This window comes from Culex pipiens, chromosome 2 (genome assembly GCF_016801865.2).
Source record: "Culex pipiens pallens isolate TS chromosome 2, TS_CPP_V2, whole genome shotgun sequence".
Taxonomy (NCBI): domain Eukaryota; kingdom Metazoa; phylum Arthropoda; class Insecta; order Diptera; family Culicidae; genus Culex; species Culex pipiens.
Genome location: NC_068938.1, coordinates 186419082 through 186438264, shown reverse-complemented (window position 1 = coordinate 186438264; position 19183 = coordinate 186419082). Strand labels below are relative to the sequence as shown.

Here is a 19183-nt window from a genome sequence, read left to right as displayed (position 1 = left end):
ATTTTAAGTAATATTACATAAAAAATGTGTAAAAATGTGAACCTGGTGAATATTTATTAAAAATTGATGAAAATTCATCATTTTCTTGGGTATTTTTTTTTTTCGACACAAAATCTGTCACAATTTTCTGATGAATATTACCATCTTTTTTTTCTGTGTGATTGTCATGGTATAGACATTATCTGGGATATTATTTGCTTAAATTTATTAAAAGTTTTGCATAAAATTTATGATTATCTTTATGTTTTTGTCTTAACCCAAACGAATCTTAATGGTCTTTACAAAAATTTATAAAATAAATTTTGTAAAAATATAAACAAAAAATATTTTGTTGAATTTTTAGATGTTCGTAAAACTATTGGCGTTGGAATAAATTAAAGCAAGCTCTAAGGTGAAGCCGTCAATCATATTCAAAGAAAATTGATCATCAATGTAAAATGCTCTGTATTTAGTTCAGTTTTACGAATTTCGGCACCCAAATGAATCAGCATAGCTCTCCATACGAAAATGGTATTTACATATTCGAATATCTGTACCTTGTGAAAGGAATTTTCCGATTGATCTGGTTCCTTTGCCCCCTTCAAAATCGGCCCGACAATTTCAAGGACTAAACAAAATTCCAAACAATTTTGAAATTTCATTGGAAATTGAAGTGAAATGAGCTGAATTCAATTTAAAATGCATTCTCCTGCGTTTAGAATAATATTCATGTTTCAACAATATTTTGGTTATTTATTTTTAAATTTTCGATGTAGTACCGCAAAAAGTTTTTTTTTACAAAATTTTTGTTATCGTAAAAAATTAAGTGAAAATTTTAAAATTAATGATTACAAAACAACTAAACTAGAGTAAAATGCATTTAAAACACCCTTTGTCAATCAAATTTGATAAATTTTAATTTCAATTTGTATATTTTTTTGGGGCAAAATTTAATTTGCTTTAATAATTACCCACTTAAAACAATCACTTTTTCAACTTACTTTTTATCACTAAAAGTTAGATTTAAAAACACAAATTTTCAGATTTTTGAGTTTTTTTTTTTGATATTTTGTCATCGAGTTGTACTCTTTCAAATAATCAGAAACCTTTTTGAAAAAAGTTAATTGATGCAAAAAATAATTTAAACAGATTTTTTAAAATTAAAAATCAAATATTTTCAAAAAATTAAATTGATGTTTTTAAAGTGTTATCAAAACAGCACTCAATTTTCAAATGCCGATATCTGAGGAACTGATAATCCGATTTTCATTTTTCTTTAAAAAAAATCACCACTTGTTCAAAAATCATAACAAAACTAAAACATATGAGAAAATTTCAAAAAGCCGAACATACTGAAAAAATAAATTTGGAAAGATACATTTTCCACAAATTTCTGTTTTGGACATTGTTGACCTTTGGTTGTTTAATGGCCTTTCAAAGAATTGAAATTACGAAAAATGACTTTTTTTATATGCTCCCCATTCAGTTCTTAATTTTTATTCGAGAATATCTTGCAAATTATTGATCCGATTTGTAATGTTCTCTAAAAAAACTCTGAAAAAAAATCAGATTTAAAAATAACGACTCACATTTTAAAATGGCTTCAATTGAATTATTTTATTATAATGTTGAACCTAAAAAAGACTTCAAATCGAAAACAATGCACTTTTTTCAAAAAATCATTATAGTTTGTTTCGATTTCAAATTCAATTTTACATTCCGGAAGTTGTTCGGGGGATAACTCGATGCTTTTCAAAATTCAACAAAATAAAAAAAATCATAGCTTAACCGTCATACCCTATATGTATATATGTTGGCACTTTTATCCAAACATTAAAAAAAAATAATTAATTGAAAAGGTCGAAGTTCGTCAATATCGATTTTTGTTTGATAAAATGTTAAAAATTGATTATTTTTTCAGTGTAACAATTTTTCATGAATAGCCCAAATCATAAGCTACTACATTGCCGGAGACAACAAATTGTTTTGAAAGTACCTTCTCGAGATACAGATTCTCTATGGATAGCCCCCCAAATTTGTATGGAGAATCCAATGATGCAAAATGACTTTGTTGGAACAAAGAAATCGATTGACAAAGTTTCATTCAAAGAAATAAAAATACAATGAATAGTCGATAAGAGAAAAATTGTTGATTCAAGTTTGAATATTTGTAATTCATAGTTGAGGGTTGATTTTTGCTGTATTTTAGTGATTTAATCTAGTTTTAATTCATAATTTTGAAGAGGATAACCCTGGTAGTGTGTGATTGATTCCAGAAGTGATTATTAATTTCAATTGTATTCTCTGTTGAAGTTTTTGATAAATTTCATAGATAACACTATAGAAACTGATTCTGCAAAAATATTTATTGTTTAAGATGTCTCAAGACATCAGAAAATTCAAAGAAACGGAGTAAATGAAACAAACGAAGAATTTTGTTTTCAAGAAACAAAACAAGTATTTACTATACAAATGACAATTTAACCCACTCAGGACAACTGATATCAACCTTCCGTTTCAAAACGTCATTCAACCACAAGACAAATGGTCCATCCAAAAGTGCTCTCCCCCACACCAATCACAGTGTGACGTATGGTAATTTGTCAAAAAGCACATTTGTCGATCCACCCCGAAAGCCCACCCCAGAATCCTCCCAGGAAAACCAGACACTTTCCTCAGCGTCCAAATTTATTCTCTTTTAATTCATCTAATTTCATTCCCGGCCAATTTCGCGACCGTGTGTGCGAGTTCCACCAGGGAAGAAGACTAACACTCTGTGCGGTATAAATTATATCCCGAATAATAAAGTCTCACTCCCCCCAACCCAAGAAAGCTGATAAATCTTGACTCTGGGAGCCGTTTAAGCTCTCGCGCCCCAACTATCGAAGTCCAACGCCGGAACAAGAAACCCAACTCGGTTCGCTGCCATTTGGGACTGCTTGACTTGCATTAGCTTTTTCATTAACATAAAATGGGAATATTTCTTCCTGGCGAGAGGAGCGAAACGACTTCTTGCTTCTACTGTTTGAATCGGGAGAAGTTTGGTCGGGATTCTTCGTTGGAAGTTTGAGGTAGGGTGAGTGGAGCAATTACGGACGTTTCGTATTGAGTTTTGAGTCTTGAGTCTTGAGTCTTTAGTCTTCAGTCTTCAGTCTTCAGTCTTCAGTCTTCAGTCTTCAGTCTTCAGTCTTCAGTCTTCAGTCTTCAGTCTTCAGTCTTCAGTCTTCAGTCTTCAGCCTTCAGTCTTCAGTCTTCAGTCTTCAGTCTTCAGTCTTCAGTCTTCAGTCTTCAGTCTTCAGTCTTCAGTCTTCACCTCACTTCACTTCACTTCACTTTTCAAAAAGTTCTGATTTTAGTTTTAAAATTGAAGAGTAAAAAATAATTACTTCAGCCAAAATACGCTCTTTTACCCTACCATTATTTGGCGGAAAAGTGGTGGAATGTGAAAAACTACCTCCCCTAATCTAATTGATGCTCTACGCTTTCGTGATCAGTGCCCTCCCAGCTGAAACCCTTCCACCCTCCCTAAGGAGCAAGAATTTAGTACAGTTGAAAAGTTTTATCTTCTCTCCGTGCCATCCCTAATGAAAAAGGGGAGGAATGAAATATTACACCGTCCCCAACTTCCCCTAAAATTACCCCAAGCGAAAAACTTACTAAATAGGGAAATTTTCTTAATTTTCCACCCCCCGAAATTGATTGGAAAATTTCTGCCCCGTTGAATCGCTGAGGAATGCGCGCTTACCTTCCCGTTGAGGACCATCCGGGCCGCCTCGAGCTCCTCGGGCATCGTGACGCCGTCGTCGGCGGACAGCGTCCGGATCAGGTTGGACAGCGGGGACGGGGCCGAGTAGCCGTGGACGTTTTCCGCGCGCACGATGAACATGTACGGCGTCGAGGGTTTGAGGTTGGTGATCTGTGGGAAGAATTTGTAGTAACTCTTCTTGAAAAAAAAAAAAAAAACTCTCAAGAAAGAACTCACCGTCGCCGTGTTGGCCGCAATCCGGCTCACCGCCCGCACCCACCCGTCCTTGTCGTCCGGGCTGTAATACTCCACCGTGTACCCGGTGACCGGATTGTTCCGCAGCTTATCGCTTTGTCCATCGCCGGACGGGCCACTTTTAGCCCAAACCAGAGTCACGTTACTGTTGGTGATGTTGACCGCCTTGGGGACGGACGGGGCCGCCGGAAGCAGATCGCCGGAGTGCGAGGACCGGTGCAAGTTGGCCGATGATGGGCTCTTCTCGACCTGGAATTGAAATGGGGGTTTTGTTGTTGTTGTTGTTGCAACGCGCAATCTTGTCGACAAAAGTCAGATGACTTACCATCAGATGGGCACTCCATGATGTTTCGCCCTTTTCGGAGTAGGCCACGCACGAGTACCAATCGGTGTCCTCCGGTTGGAGATCTGCAAAAAGAGTTGCGACAGGGGAAAAGTGGGAGTGATGAGAAAAATGTGAAATGCATGCGAACAACGTGTGGTACAGTCGACTCTCTGGCTGTCGATCTTCTCGATATCAATATTGCTCCATCTATCGATGAATTCTTCAGTCCCTTCAATCTGCATACTCCAATTCTCTTCATTCCTCGAAATTTTCTCTTGGATTCTGTTTACTTTAAAAATCTCTTCCGGTTGTCAATAGTTTCACTTTATCATGGCTTGCATAGACATTTTTCTTCGCGAAATGAAGCTTTGAAGCGTGTTTGACATAAGTTTGTTTTTGTTTGCTGGACGTTGTCATGATTCTCTCCCATAGCTGGGAATCAAGAAAAAAAAAATTCAATCGAGTCTTCCTTTTGCATCGTTCTGTAAACTGATGATTCTCTTCCTCGACGGTCCCTTGGATATTGACAACCAGAGAGTCGACTGTATTACTCAAATATGCGTACTATGCAAGTTGTAGACGGTGCAGTGGTTTTGACCCCAGGATAAACATTAGGGTGGCTGGAAATGGTCGGTAGGTAGAGCGTTTTCAAAACTGGTCTAAAATGCAAAAATCACAATTTCTTGAAGAAAATTTTCTCCGTTTTAAAGAAACTGTGTTGGTTTTGTACTTTAGTTCAAAATGAAAAAAAAAAAAAAAATCAAAATCTCTTAAAACAAAAAAAAAAAACTCATTTTGCAACTCACATCCATTTTTTTTTGAAGTTCAATAGGCATAAAACACTTTTTCTGGCTCGAGTCAGTCCAATAAACATGGAAGATATTTTCAAGCTGGTTTTGCTGAAAAATTTGGTGGTTTCTTTGATTTTTGTTCAAAGAGATGTTTAATTTCGCTTTATCCCATTTGATTTAAAAAAGAAATAATAAGTATTTAAACTGAAATAATGAGACATACTTTTAACATTTATAAGAATCAGGCTTCTATTTAAAAAAAAATAAGTTAAAACAATATATTTTGAACCTTGCTTTATCGTGCCAATTTTGAAGGAGGGGCGACATACATTTGAAAAATATTTGTAACGACCATGAAACGAAAATTGGGAACGTTTTTGAATAACTTGATCAATCAAAAATATTAAGGTGTAGATGCATTGCACAATAGAACACTTTTGCAAAGATGAATATATTTTAAAAAAATATTAAAATAAATAATATTTACCATCGCTCTAAAATTATTACTTTCAATCAAACTGTTAAGATTATTTTTTTCATATTTTCAGGAAAATTTCTTAAGACCTTATATTTTCCAGAAAATGTGAAAAATTACTTCACAGTTTGATTGCAAGTAATGATTTTAGAGCAATACTGAATATTTTCATAGAAAATTCCAAACATTTCAGTTTTTTTGGAGGACTGCGATTAGATTTTTCAATCAATTCTTAAAAACAATGTATTTACAAATATTTAGAATTGAAAAAAATAAGAATTTGTGTTACTTCATGTTAAGGTTGTGAGAAACTTTATACTTTTTTATCCCTCCCTCAATCTCAAATAAAGAGACAAAAATTTGTCAAATAAAATTTGCAGTGATACTCAAAAAGCGTTGGAAAGAATTACCCATTTTTCTGTAGGTTGTGGCACGTGATTTATGTGGTTCGAACAATCGTTTGCTGTATTTTAGATTTTCTTATTCGTGGACTATGCTTTGATTCAATTGACAAAATCATGAAAAAACATCACAAAAGCGACAAAAGAAATCACGATTTTTATAAAACAAATTAAAGTTCAATACAGAGGTAATTAAAAAGTTGAAACTTATTGAGACAAAAAAAAAGAAAATAATTTTAAAATGATTTTAAAGTATTCTTCCATTATAAATTAATCTCCTTTTTTTAATTTGCCTTCTGTTTTAAAATTTTGAAAACTAACCTAGAAATCTGAAATTAAGTTGATGGTCTCCTCAACCTCAATGAAAAACAAAGACATTTAATCAAATTTGTAATGTGATAGAGTAATTCTCAACAATTTTGCAAATTTCTTAGAGATTATTTATGTTGTATATTTTGATATGCATTAAAACTTTGTTCATGAATTTCCGGAGCCATTTTGTATCACACATTTTTCTATACAAGTTTCCATAGATTTTGCGGGCATAGATATTGGGCGATCGAAAATCTGTTTCTAGTGAAGGAGTTTTCTAACCGAGTTGGTGTCTTCGGCAAAATCAGGCCCACAATTCCTAAAATAAGTGTGTTTTTCCCTTTGAAAATGTTACTCTTGATTTAATATTTTTTAATTTAAGAGAGCATAAAATTTCACAAAAGTAACATTACTAAACTGTTAATTGAACCAATAGTTTCCGAGATATAGCACGTTAAAAAAATTTATTTTTGTGAAATCATTTTTTTCAAAATTTTAACTGTAGAAGGTTTTTTGCAACCAGATTATTTTTCAGTGTTTTCAAACTTTGTTTTTGCATTGTAACTTCATAAAATATTTTTTAAAATTGCGAAAAGATGAATAGTAAAGCCATTTTTGGTTGCAAATTTGATTTTGCACGATCTTTAAATTTTATTTAACAATGCATTTCGTTTTTTTTTTCCTAAAAATATTTTGTTTTGAATTCATTTATCCCTTACCATAATTGGTACAATTATAAATATAAGCGCAGTCTTTAAGTCCCTTAAAACATAATACAAATTTTCAAAAATAAAAAAAGTATTTTTTCAACTAAATTAGCTATCTCGTGATGAAAAGTTAACGAAAAGAAGCAGCAAATTTTCGAAAAAGTCCTTATGATAATGTACAAGTTTTCCAAAGACATCATATTGACCAGAAAATCTCTTCTCAAAGATTTTTTAATATTAACTCCGTTTTCTATGACCAGTCTACCAAATAGTATGGAAACTTGCTTTGTAAAACTTATTTTGCGAAATGGCTCCTTTTGACGTAGGGAATACAGGAAAAAAACTAAATTCAAATGGAAAAATATAAATAAAAGTTGATTTGCAAAAAAACTTATAACATAACTCACGAAACAAAAGTGATACAAATAATGGTTTAGAAGCAGCAATAAAAGTTGATCATATTTCTTAAAAACTTGACCTGATTCTCTAAATAAACTATAGAACAAGTACAAAAAAATGCTTTAAGGCAGAAATATTTGAAATAGTATACATTTTTTTTTTCTAAGTAATGTTAATAATGCTATAAATAATTTAAAAAAAAAACATATCTTTGAAAGATATAACCAAACGATTTTGGTTGCTCATTTTAAAAATGGTCCAGTTAAAAAAAAAAATAATAATTTGTACCTAGAGGTGGGCAAAATCACTCTTTTTAGGAGCCGCTCATTTTCGTTCGCTCTTTAAAAAGAGCCGCTCTTTTGAACGGCTCTTTTGCTCTTTTTCAAAATTTGGATGAAAAGTTGTTTTTTTCAAGAATCGTGTGATTTTATAAGTTATTTCACATTAGACTTTTATAAATTAGGCCGTACCAAATATTTTTTGAAGTTTATAACCCTCAACTCTGGCCAAATTCGCAAAAAATAGATAAATAAAAAACATGCCATGGTATAAATATTTGATTGAAAAAATATTTTTAAAATGCATTTTACACATCTCCAGTTGTATTGCAATCATTAGTTTTCAAAATATCGAAGTATTAATAAGCTTTTTTTAAGCCGAAAAAAATGGAATTGGAAAAATTGCTATTAATGTTAAAATTGCGTTTATTTCTGCAAGAATTAAACGTTTTTAAAGTTGATGCCAGTGAACACATTAGTGAATTTAAACGTGTATGTTTAATCGGACAAAATGATTTATTTTTTTTCCAAAATCGCTTTAATATTCAGTAGACTTTTGGTAATATTTGACAAATTATGCAATTTGAAATGCTCAAACTTGTTTTCCGGTATTACTTGAAAGTACACTCAGTTGTACAATGAAAATTTTATTTCATTTTGTTAAGAAAATCATTTACTTTTGGGATTAAATGTTATAAGCATTGAAATTTTCGAAATTGCATTTTCAATTCTCGAAAACAAATTTAATACTATTGTTTTTAATTCAACAAATTAATTATATATATATATATATCAAAAATCATGCCATATTGAAACGGTTCTTTCAAGAGACCGGAGTTTAAAAAGAACCGCGGTTCTTTTTTTGTGAGCCGTGGTTCATTCGCTCTTTTTAGTAAATCGGCTCTTTGAGCGGTTCGCTCTTTTTTTGCCCACCTCTATTTGTAACATTAAATTCTTTTGTTCATATTCGTTCCTATTTTACCAAAGACGAGTCTAACAAAATTTAAGAGCGAGTCCACGAGCAAAGCATACCCATCTCGCATCGACCTCACCAATCTGCCTGAAATTTTCAGGGGTTGTTTGTACATATAAAACTAGCATCTGGCCAAAATATGAGCACTCTAGGTCAACGGGAAGTGGGGCAAATCGGGACACAAAGTTTGAAGGTTCAAAAACGCCAAAAATCTTTAAAAGGCTGTAACTTTGGCAAAACTCAATGTAATTTCAAAATTCAAAATGCATCTGAAAGAGCTTACAAAATGCAACAAAATGCAGGGTAGAGCTTCCCAATTGGTTAATTCTAAAGAGAGTTATTGGAATTTTAGTGAAAAAATAGCATAATTTTCAAACTGAAATAAAAAAGTGTTCCATCCAGATATCAACTCGGATCGACCTGCAGCTTGTAGGGGACATTTGGGACTACCATCTGAGACTGAGACCGCTTTGGGTAAGGCAGTTTAACATATCAAATAGACACTTTTAATTTTAGTGAATTTTTTGGTAGTAAATTTTTGCTCGAAGGACCTCTAAGATCCCATTTTCTGGTGATAATTTTATTATAATCGTGTTCCTGAGACAATTTCACATTAGAAACATGCATAAAAATGTTTGTTTTCATCCATTTTAGCCCTTTAAAAATGAAAGTTAAAAAAAACTTTGATTCACATTTATTGAAAATCAAGTTCGTTTCCAAGGATACTAGATGACACCAGAAAAAAAGCAGCTTCTTAATTTTTTTTATCTTTCATTTTTTAAAGGGTTAAAATGGATGAAAACAAACATTTTTATGCATGTTTCTAATGTGAAATTGTCTCAGAAACACGATTATAATAAAATTATCACCAGAAAATGGGATCTTAGAGGTCCTTCGAGCAAAAATTTACTACCAAAAAATTCACTAAAAGTAAAAGTGTCTATTTGATATGTTAAACTGCCTTACCCAAAGCGGTCTCAGTCTCAGATGGTAGTCCCAGATGTCCCCTACAAGCTGCAGGTCGATCCGAGTTGATATCTGGATGGAACACTTTTTTATTTCAGTTTGAAAATTATGCTATTTTTTCACTAAAATTCCAATAACTCCCTTTAGAATTAACCAATTGGGAAGCTCTACCCTGCATTTTGTTGCATTTTGTAAGCTCTTTCAGATGCATTTTGAATTTTGAAATTACATTGAGTTTTGCCAAAGTTACAGCCTTTTAAAGATTTTTGACGTTTTTGAACCTTCAAACTTTGTGTCCCGATTTGCCCCACTTCCCGTTGACCTAGAGTGCTCATATTTTGACCAGATGCTAGTTTTATATGTACAAACAACCCCTGAAAATTTCAGGCAGATTGGTGAGGTCCAAACGACGTCCCATACAAAGGGGTATGCCCTGTTCGTGGATTCGCTCTTAAATCTTGAACCAGTTTCAACCTCTTTCAGACACAATCTCCCTGGCCGGAGAAAAACAACCCTCTCATCTTGCGGGGCCTTGACTTGAAGCTTTCCCATTCGAGAGGCCAATCTCTGTCGTTTTCCGGATCGTCCGGGTAGTTGTCATGTCGTCGTTCCTAAACCCCCCACCCAAGGGTTTTCCATGTCCTGTCTTCTCTCGCACACAGTTACACAAAAACAGTGTAAAATGCGTTCGAGATTCGATCTCCCCGACGATTCCCGGGTGGAAAAAGTTTCCAGAATTGAACAACACGACGACTGCGAACTCGGTTTATTTATGGACGCTCTGCGTCGAGACTTTTGGCAGACACAAACACGTTCGCACTACACACACACACAGTTGCAAATTTGGAAAATTCTCAATTTTTTGCAAAAAGCTGAGAAAAAGCTAAATTTTCAACAGTGCCTCCCACAAAGCTGAGGAAAAGTGCTTTTCCCGCTTCCGGAAAGAGAACAGAAAAAAGTGGTCCACCCTTTCTTTTTTAGGGGAGTAGAAGGGGGTGAGCGAAAATCGCATACTGATGGTGGTGATGTCATAATATGCTAACTTGGGATTACTTTGGGAGCGGCGGGGCCTTGTTCAAATTTTGCGGTACACGACTACGGCACTGTCCCAGGGAAAAAGGGCGATTGAGAAAGGAAAACAGAGAGAGTCAAGAGTGCCAATATTAGCATTTGGCTGGGAGAAGATATGTTTTCCATTTGCGATTTTCATCCCGTTTGGTGGAGCATTGGTTGCGGGGAAAAGTGCTGCGAAATCTGAGGCCCAGAATGGTAGAGTGTCGTCTGCACGAGGAATGGGAAAGTATTTTACAAATTGACATTCCCACTGGAGGATGATGGTCCCCGAAGTCGACATTCGCACTGTAATGGAGGGCATTGTAGTTCTAGGAAATCGGAGACGAAAATAGTTGTTGTTTACTTTAGAAGCGAACATTTTCGTTTTTGATTTAGGAATCATCTTTATAAAATGATTGACGATATAGATGAATGAAGGTCAGGTTCACATTTGTATCAGAAGAAAAATAATTATTTTTCAAGTTTGTTGTTTTTGCATGTTGATTTGATTTTTTTTACGGTATAATTTTATTCTGTACCTGTTTTTAGGTTATTTTTTTAAATGTTTTTTTTTTGTTTAAATATTTGCAAATTCATGCCATGCTACTATCTTGGGGCAAAATCATTACTGGATTTTGTTACGTATGTGTGAAAAATTTTCAGGTGTGTAAGAAAATATAAAAAAAATTAATATACTTTGCATTAAAAAAATTACTTTCATTACCTGCCAAATCCCTGTCTGCAGTACATTTTCAATGATTAATTAGCTTCATAAAGGCTCCTTTCTACGCTGCACTAACTGACTGGCGGTCGGTTCCCGTCATCGGAACAGCGGTAAGCCACTTATCAGCGCCGTCATAAAATGTAATTACCACTAACAATGGGGGATTACTTTTAATGCGTATTGAAAAATGGCAAAATGATAAGAAGCTGAAGTTGCTCCTGAAGGCATCAGCGCTGAAAGATTTTTCCTCATTTTTTTCCATTTTCCAAGCGTCAAGTTTTCCCCCTTTTTCCTACTTGCACGAGAGAAAACGAGAGAGAGAGGATTAATCTTCCTACTTTTATCGGAAGATATTTTCAAGGATTTCTTCCTGTCAATCTTCGGCAATGTGCGGGGAAGGATTGCTTCATAAAAAGTGACGTTTTTCATAATTAATTTTTCCGCACTGCTGCTTAAGTTGAGGCAGTGGGGGTTTGAAAAAGTGGTTGCAATTATTCAGGATTTTTCCCTGCTCCACCGAGCATTTGCCGATAAAATCTCGCTTCATTTTCTCCCTCTGGAGAAAGGAAAAGACGTCTTAATTCGCCAGCTAGCCGTCTTGATGAAGTCCACTGGACCGCGGTATCTGGCCTCGAGGATCTAGAGACTTCACTTTACGAGCGAAACGTCACTCATTTCGGATGCAAACGATGTGCGGGAAATGGCTCGGCTGACACACACTTTGATTCAATCAGCCAGATAGGTTCCGAGCGATTCATCTCTCGTCGATGGAGAGATGATGGCTCAACTAATAGTGAAAAAATCTCTGAAAATTTGAAGCTTCTAATAATATTTTTTAGACAACTTAAATTTTCAAAGATGGAGCAGTGTAAATCTTGAAATAATAACTTAAAATCAGCGTTTTGAACTTTTTTATGCATGACAAAAAATCAAATCCCATTGGATTTTCCAAAGAATTACCCAACTCAGCAAAAAATCGAACCAAGGAATCACTTCCTAGTACATTCAGGAAAACCACCATTATCATCGAATGGAATCGTTTGGCCATCATCGTAATCATCGCGATGAAAAAGCCAAAATCGTAAAAGTGAGCAGAGAGATGTCACTTTTGTTCTGCCAGTACCTACTTGCACTGAGCTGCCAAAAAAGGGAAGTTGTTCAATTTTATAGGCCATTTGGTTATCCCTTATTCGAGTGATATCCCTCCGATTGGTGATAGAGAAAACGGAGCTATCGATTTGATCGGAGAGGAAAAAAAATGTGTTCTAAAGTGAAAAGTCACAAAAGTTTATCGTCATGCAAAATAGATAAAAATAAAATGGTCAAATGGTCTAGCCTTTGCTTAGCTTGGCAGTTTTTTGTTTGGAAAATTGCGATTTGGGAGTGCTTTGAAATAATGCTTGAAACAGTTTAAACAGGCGTTTCTTTATTGGTTTTCACATAAAGATGGCAATTTAATGTTAGAAATTTTACTCTTTTTCCTACTTAAGGATCCATAATACATGCGAACATTTTTTACTTCGACTTTTTTACGGAAATTGTCATAACTCTGAACAAAAAACAGTTAGAGCCCTACTTTTTGTATTAGGTCCTGTAGAAATGTTTTGCAAAGTTAACAACTAAACTGATCTGATTATTTAAATAGCCCAATAAACTTGCGAAAATAGCAAAACGGCCTACTTTTCTCTATCAAGGATAACAGAATGGAAACTAATACCTTAATTGTTGGAAGCAACTCGTTGCAAAATTTTATTTTTTCAGAACTCGTCGTATTTATCCAACTTGGTAAACCTCGTAAGATAAATGTACGACTCGTGCTGAAAAAATCATCTTTTTGCAAATTGTTACATCAAGTACTAGGGGAAATATACACATTCTCATACTATTTCTATTATCGGCCTATCAGCACTTTGACCATGAATTACAGCTTTCATAAAGTGTTTTTGAATGTTCCAAAGTAACAAATAGCTCAAAAGTAACAAATAGCTCAAGTGAGCAAGCAACTTTCCATTGTTGACGTATCTAAAAATGTTGATTTAATAGCGGTAAAATGCAAAAACGAAGAGAATTGTTTGAACGGCTTAGAGTGATTAAAATTGGTTTATTTTCCCTATTCTGCCGTTCTACGCATAATTGTCCCATGTTCACAAAAGTGCAACTGAGAAAAATGCGATTGAAATTTTTCGACCGATTTTTGTGTTTCTACGCATAATTGTCCCGTGGGTTCCTATTCGCCCTAAGTGTTTCTAGTCGCCCCAGTTAGCAGTTTATCACTCTTGTTTGTAATGCAAGCAACTTTTCACTGATGACGTATCTAAAAATGTTGATTTAATAGCGGTAAAACGCAAAAGCGGAGAGAATTGGTTGAGCGGCTTAGAGTGATTAAAATGGGTTTATTTTCCCTATTCTACATTTAAAAAATATTGAAATCTTGTCTTTTGACATTGATCAACACATTTATTTTAAAAAAATCAATAATTTACAAAGAGATTTTAAAATATGTTCAAAAAACTTCACATTGATTTTAAAGAAATAAAAGCAAAATATTTTGAAGAACGCCTTTATGCAAATATATTTTAAAGTATTGGGCTAATACATATTTTTGAAAAAGTTTTTACTTTTTCCCGTTACGCCGAAAATTTGCAAAATATCAATGAATTTATAAAAAATATTTATTTCTTTAAGTTTTATGACTTTTTTTATCTGCGGTCAAAAAATTTAAAAATTTCCAAAAAGTTTAAAAGTGCCTTATTTGATCAAAATACAAAAGTTGACGTTTAACAATGTATTTTAAATAGTTAAAAATCATTATTCAAGATTTATCAAGGAAAATTTTAATTTTCAGCAATAATATTTTTTTGAAAGGTTGTGAGGATAAACACAAAATTTGAATAAAATTTGCAACGGCCCAATTTTTTAGGAATCATACATTTTTAGCATTCAACATAAATAAAAAGCATAATCTGCAATCGAAAATTACTTATTTTTTTTTAATTTTGACGTTTTCATGTTAAACATTTTTGAAACAGGTTCAGTGTTTTTGCAATTTAAAAATATTCCATGAAGAAAAGGCAACGCCGCAAAAGTATTTTGGAAATGCTGAGAAAACTTGCTGGTTACTCAAATAAAGCCTCATGAAAAGAAAAAAAATAGATACAATTTTGAGAAAAACGAGTTTTACTTAGTGTCACCTAATAAGTCACATATTTTAAATCATAGCATTTGAAAGCTTTCAAAATATGGGAATTTTGCCCTTCTAAAGATTTAAAAAAAATAAAATTATTTTTATAGAAAAGAGCAGAAAAGTCGAGTAAGGCTAGTTATATGACTCTGAGAAAAAATATGTTTTATTGAATTTAATAATATGTTAATATCTGGACAACCAGCAGTCCTATCAGCAAAGCCTTAAGAAGGCAAAATATTGGTAATTTTCTCAGCATTTAAAAAATACTTTGAACGTGCATAAACTTCATCATGAAAATTGAAACTGCAAAAACTGCCAATTTGAGGAATTTTCAAAAGTGTTAGCTTAAAATGATCTGAAAATGGCGCAATTTATCGAGAAAAAAAAATTTATAAGGTAATTTTCTATCACAAAAGTGATATTGCGTTTTAAAAGCTGAATTTAAAAAAAAATAAAAAAAATAACTTTTGTTTCAGATTTTGCACCAACTCAAGCGCCTTTTTGTTTAATAAAAAATGCATTGTTTGTGTTTGATTTTTCCGTTTTATGTTAGTGCTAGTCTCTTAGGAATAATTAATGATAGGCTTAGTGATTTTTCATTGAAAACATTGAAAATTTCACGGGGACCTTACTTTCAAAACGCAAAATTTCACGGAACATGAAAAAGTTAAAATAATTCTGACAGACATTTGTTTGTATCATAGAAACTACTTTTTAACCTTCATTATTTATTATTATTTAATAGACAAAAAAACACTGAACAAAAAAAATGATAAAAAAAACTTTACCCAGTTAAAAAAAAAACGTTTCTTAATCCACCATTAGGTGGGTGGTGCCTTCCTCACATTTACAAAGTAATAATGAAAATAAGTTTATGCTTAAAATATATACCTGATACAGACTTCTCCAGAAAACATGCAGACTCTCATTTGAAGCAATGTGGCAACCGGGCGTTTCGCATCTGGCGCGACTCTCGCACGTAAACAAAAAGACCCGGCCTTTTGAGGTTAGGCAAAAAATCACCCTTTTTTGTATCTACAAAAATCTGTTTCTTGGCATAACTTTTTAAATACCTAACTAAACTGAATAAAATTTAATAGGGTCTTAGGGGACCCCAAAACGAACAGAATAAGGCGGATCCGGCCAAAATCGGTTCAGCCAGTTCTGAGATAATCGTGTGGAAAAAAAATCATGTCTACACACATCCCCACAGACATTTGTTCAGAATTAGATTCTGAGTCGATAGGTATACGTGAAGGTATATCTAGGAGTCGTATTTAGGAAGTTCATTTTTCGAGTGATTTTATAGCCTTGCCTCAGTGAGGTGAGGAAGGCAAAAATAGATGGGTCTATATATATTTTGAAACGAAGTGTAGGGCATGCCTATAATCATTTATTGAACTGTTTTTTTAAATATTCGACTTATTCATCTGAAAAGTTTTTGCTGATTTACTTCTATTTGATCGCTTTACATTTTATTGAAGTTCATATCAAAGCATAATTTGACAATCTTGTCCAACCAAAATGGTCAGAATAATCTGACATTTTTCCCTGTAAAAATATGTTTTAGGGTTTTCAACTCACTTTTCAAAAAACTAAATTAAAAACAATAAAAATCTGTAAAATTATTTGATCTTTAACGATATCTTTTTTTATCTTATATGAAAACAGGAAACAAAAAAGATAGATTTTTTTCACTTTCTCGGGAATCATCTACCAAAATAATCAAATGTCGTGAAATTTAAAAAGGACTAAAAAAACTGAAATTTTCAAAAATATAACAATTCAGCTGAACAAAATCAGCAATCTTTCAAAAAATTATTCCAATATTCAATCAATTTGAACAAGTTTCGGGGAAAAAGCCAAAATATTTTTTTTGGTATGAGAATAAATGGAATCAAAAGATTGACGTGGATGCTAACATGATGATTCGGAAAATTTGCTCTATACTTTGAGTTAATTATGTTAACACATTACTTCTCAGTAAATGTTGTCACAACTTTATGTCTATGTATATTTTTCTAACAATTCTTCAGATGGTTTGTATTGTGCTTTCAAATTGAAAACTATTAAAATTTACTTTAAAAGTCTTTATAGATGAAATATTTATTATGTTGTAATTAACAACAAACGTTATTAAGAATCAAATTAAAAAAAAATTTAAAAATGGCTTTTCTTATACAGGGAATGCATTGACCAAGTTTCAGTAAAGCTCTTGAGGCCTATTGTATTGTATGCTTATAAAGTTTTAAGAATAATTTTTTTCCTGATTTCCCCTGATTCTATGGATAATTTTTGAACTGAAACAAAATTAAAATCCTTAAGTAAAAAATTGTATTTTGTTAACAAAAATAACAAAAATAAATAATATATCTTCAACACAAGCCAAACGAGACATCTTCTTTAACCCTAACCATAATATTCAAAAATCAGGTCATGCACTTTTCTCCACCTTCACCTTTCTTCCCCAGTATACAACCCAAAGTGTTATATCTTGTAGGTGTAGCTGGGAAACACTTTTTTAAAGCACACTCAGCAAACCCAAACTAAAATCATCCTCAAGAAGCAGCAGTCACCACATAGGGGAACTATACCCTTTCTCAGCCTATTTCTATTATCGGCCTATCAGCACTTTGATCATGAATTACAGCTTATAAAAAGTGTTTTTGACTGTTCCAAAGTAATAAATAGCTCAAATAAAAGTGAGCAAGCAACTCTCCATTGTTGAAACATCTGAAAATGTTGATATAATAGCAGAAACGGCAAAAGTGATGAGAATTGGTCGAACGGCTTAGTGTGATTAAAATGGGTATATTTCCCCTATGTAGAAATATGTGTCTTTCCGTTTGCCGAAAGCCGCACGACGCGCTGCTAAAGCTAAAGCCAGCTGGGTCGGAGCCAAAAAGGACCGGAAGAGAGCTTTCAGGTTAAGTGCCCTTAAAAGCACCAACGAAAAAAAAGGAGGAGAGGAGAAAAACACACAAAGTGCTTATACCTTTAGTCACGTGGTCCCGGGGAATTGTCGCTTAGCGGGGGTGGATATTTTTTTCTGCGTGAATTTGAATAGGTGGGGAGAAAGTGAAATTGAGGGATAGAGAGGGAGATATTATCTGCTTATCGTTTTTTTCTTGTGGGCGAAAATTTGGGAGAAAGAACGCGATAATTATTTTTATCACGCGTTTCAAGGCTCCGCTCGTGTCAAAGCCACTTTCAGAATTAATATTCGTTCTGAATTTCACACACCTTGAAGAATATAAATGGAAAAGTGCAAATTATTGATGATTGGTTCGTGTCCCTATAAGTTTGTGTAAATTAGTTAATTTTTAAAGTTATTCACAATTGGCACATTAAAATTTTTGAATCTAAATAAAAAAATGAAGCAGGACTTGAAAGTAGGGCGTCCAATTTTCCCGGGTTTTGAATTTCCCGGGAAACGGGAAAAATATTTTTGGAATCCCGGGAATTCCCGGGATCCCGGGAAATTTTTGAAGCAGTCAAAAAATCTATATTTTTATTATATTTGTTATGTTTTTCAAGCCTAAAATTACAGAATTAGCTCAATACTGTTAATTGGTGATAATCTACACTTCAATTTAAACAAAGACAGCAGTTTTTATGATTGTTTAAAATACATTAAAAGATTATTCTTTGATGTGTTTTGGATTTTGAATCTGATGTGATTCACATTTAATAAGCTTCTTATTTAGATATTTCTTTTATTTCTTTATTTTTATGACATCATTAAAAAAAGCTTAAACTTTTTTTTCTTTCTTTGAAACTGTCAAAAAAAAAACACGAAATTATACCAGAAAATATAACATTTTGTATAAGTCTAGTTGTCCCGCCCGTGTGGATCAATCGGACCGCGCACTGGACTCACAATTCAGAGGTCGCTGGTTCGAATCCCGCGGCGGGCGCTCTAAAATTCTTTGTGTAAATATGTGTATTCGGCGCCGTCGCTCCGTGCCATACTTTCATACACTTAGGAGCCCAGGGCGGCGAAGTCCTTGTAGATAAAAAGGAAGACACTAGTGGTTGGTACTAGCAATGGTGGCCGACAGCTATAAAGTCAACTTCGTTTTATAAGTCTAGAATTTCTTGTAGTTAATTTAAAACATATTTGAAAAAATATCTTTTTTCACTACCGCCAACTTGAGATAATTTGGACTGCAGTCTGAATAGATACAGGAGACTTTGGAATCAGTGTACTTATTGTTTTGTTCTATTCATGTTGTAACTAAAATCAATCAAAACAATCAGAACATTTTGCAAAAAAATTGGCAAATTTCTTACTTTTGTCCTGATTTGCTCCAGATGCCGGTTTTTGATGAAAAATAATTAAATAATGTTTAATAATGTTTAATGTCATAAATATACGAAAATATAATACCAATTATTATTATTATTTTTTTGCGGATCTGAAAACTAAAATTTCAGCAATTTTCCTAACAAGCCATTTTAATGCTGATATAAGGCTTTCTAGGCCCAGTTATAGAGCTTTATGACGTTTCGCGTACGCACACTAGCGCACCATTCGTGCCTGACAAAATTTAACCTCACTTTATTTTCGTGTACGTACACGCAATACATACGCACGTAGATTACTCTATAGAAAT

The 19183-nt window shown here is 33.3% G+C and overlaps 1 protein-coding gene across 3 annotated transcripts in view; it reads right to left on the bottom strand.

The window, feature by feature from the left end:
• The window catches only part of LOC120419314 (roundabout homolog 2-like), a 459035-nt gene that overhangs the window by 20408 nt on the left and 419444 nt on the right, over positions 1–19183 (bottom strand). For all 3 annotated transcript variants that reach the window (XM_052708075.1, XM_052708076.1, XM_052708077.1), the window contains exons 8-10: positions 4305–4387; positions 3962–4228; positions 3725–3895 (exon numbers count right to left, since the gene is read on the bottom strand). In XM_052708075.1, the coding sequence (XP_052564035.1) occupies positions 3725–3895; positions 3962–4228; positions 4305–4387 (521 nt within the window). The remainder of the gene's footprint in view (positions 1–3724; positions 3896–3961; positions 4229–4304; positions 4388–19183) is intronic.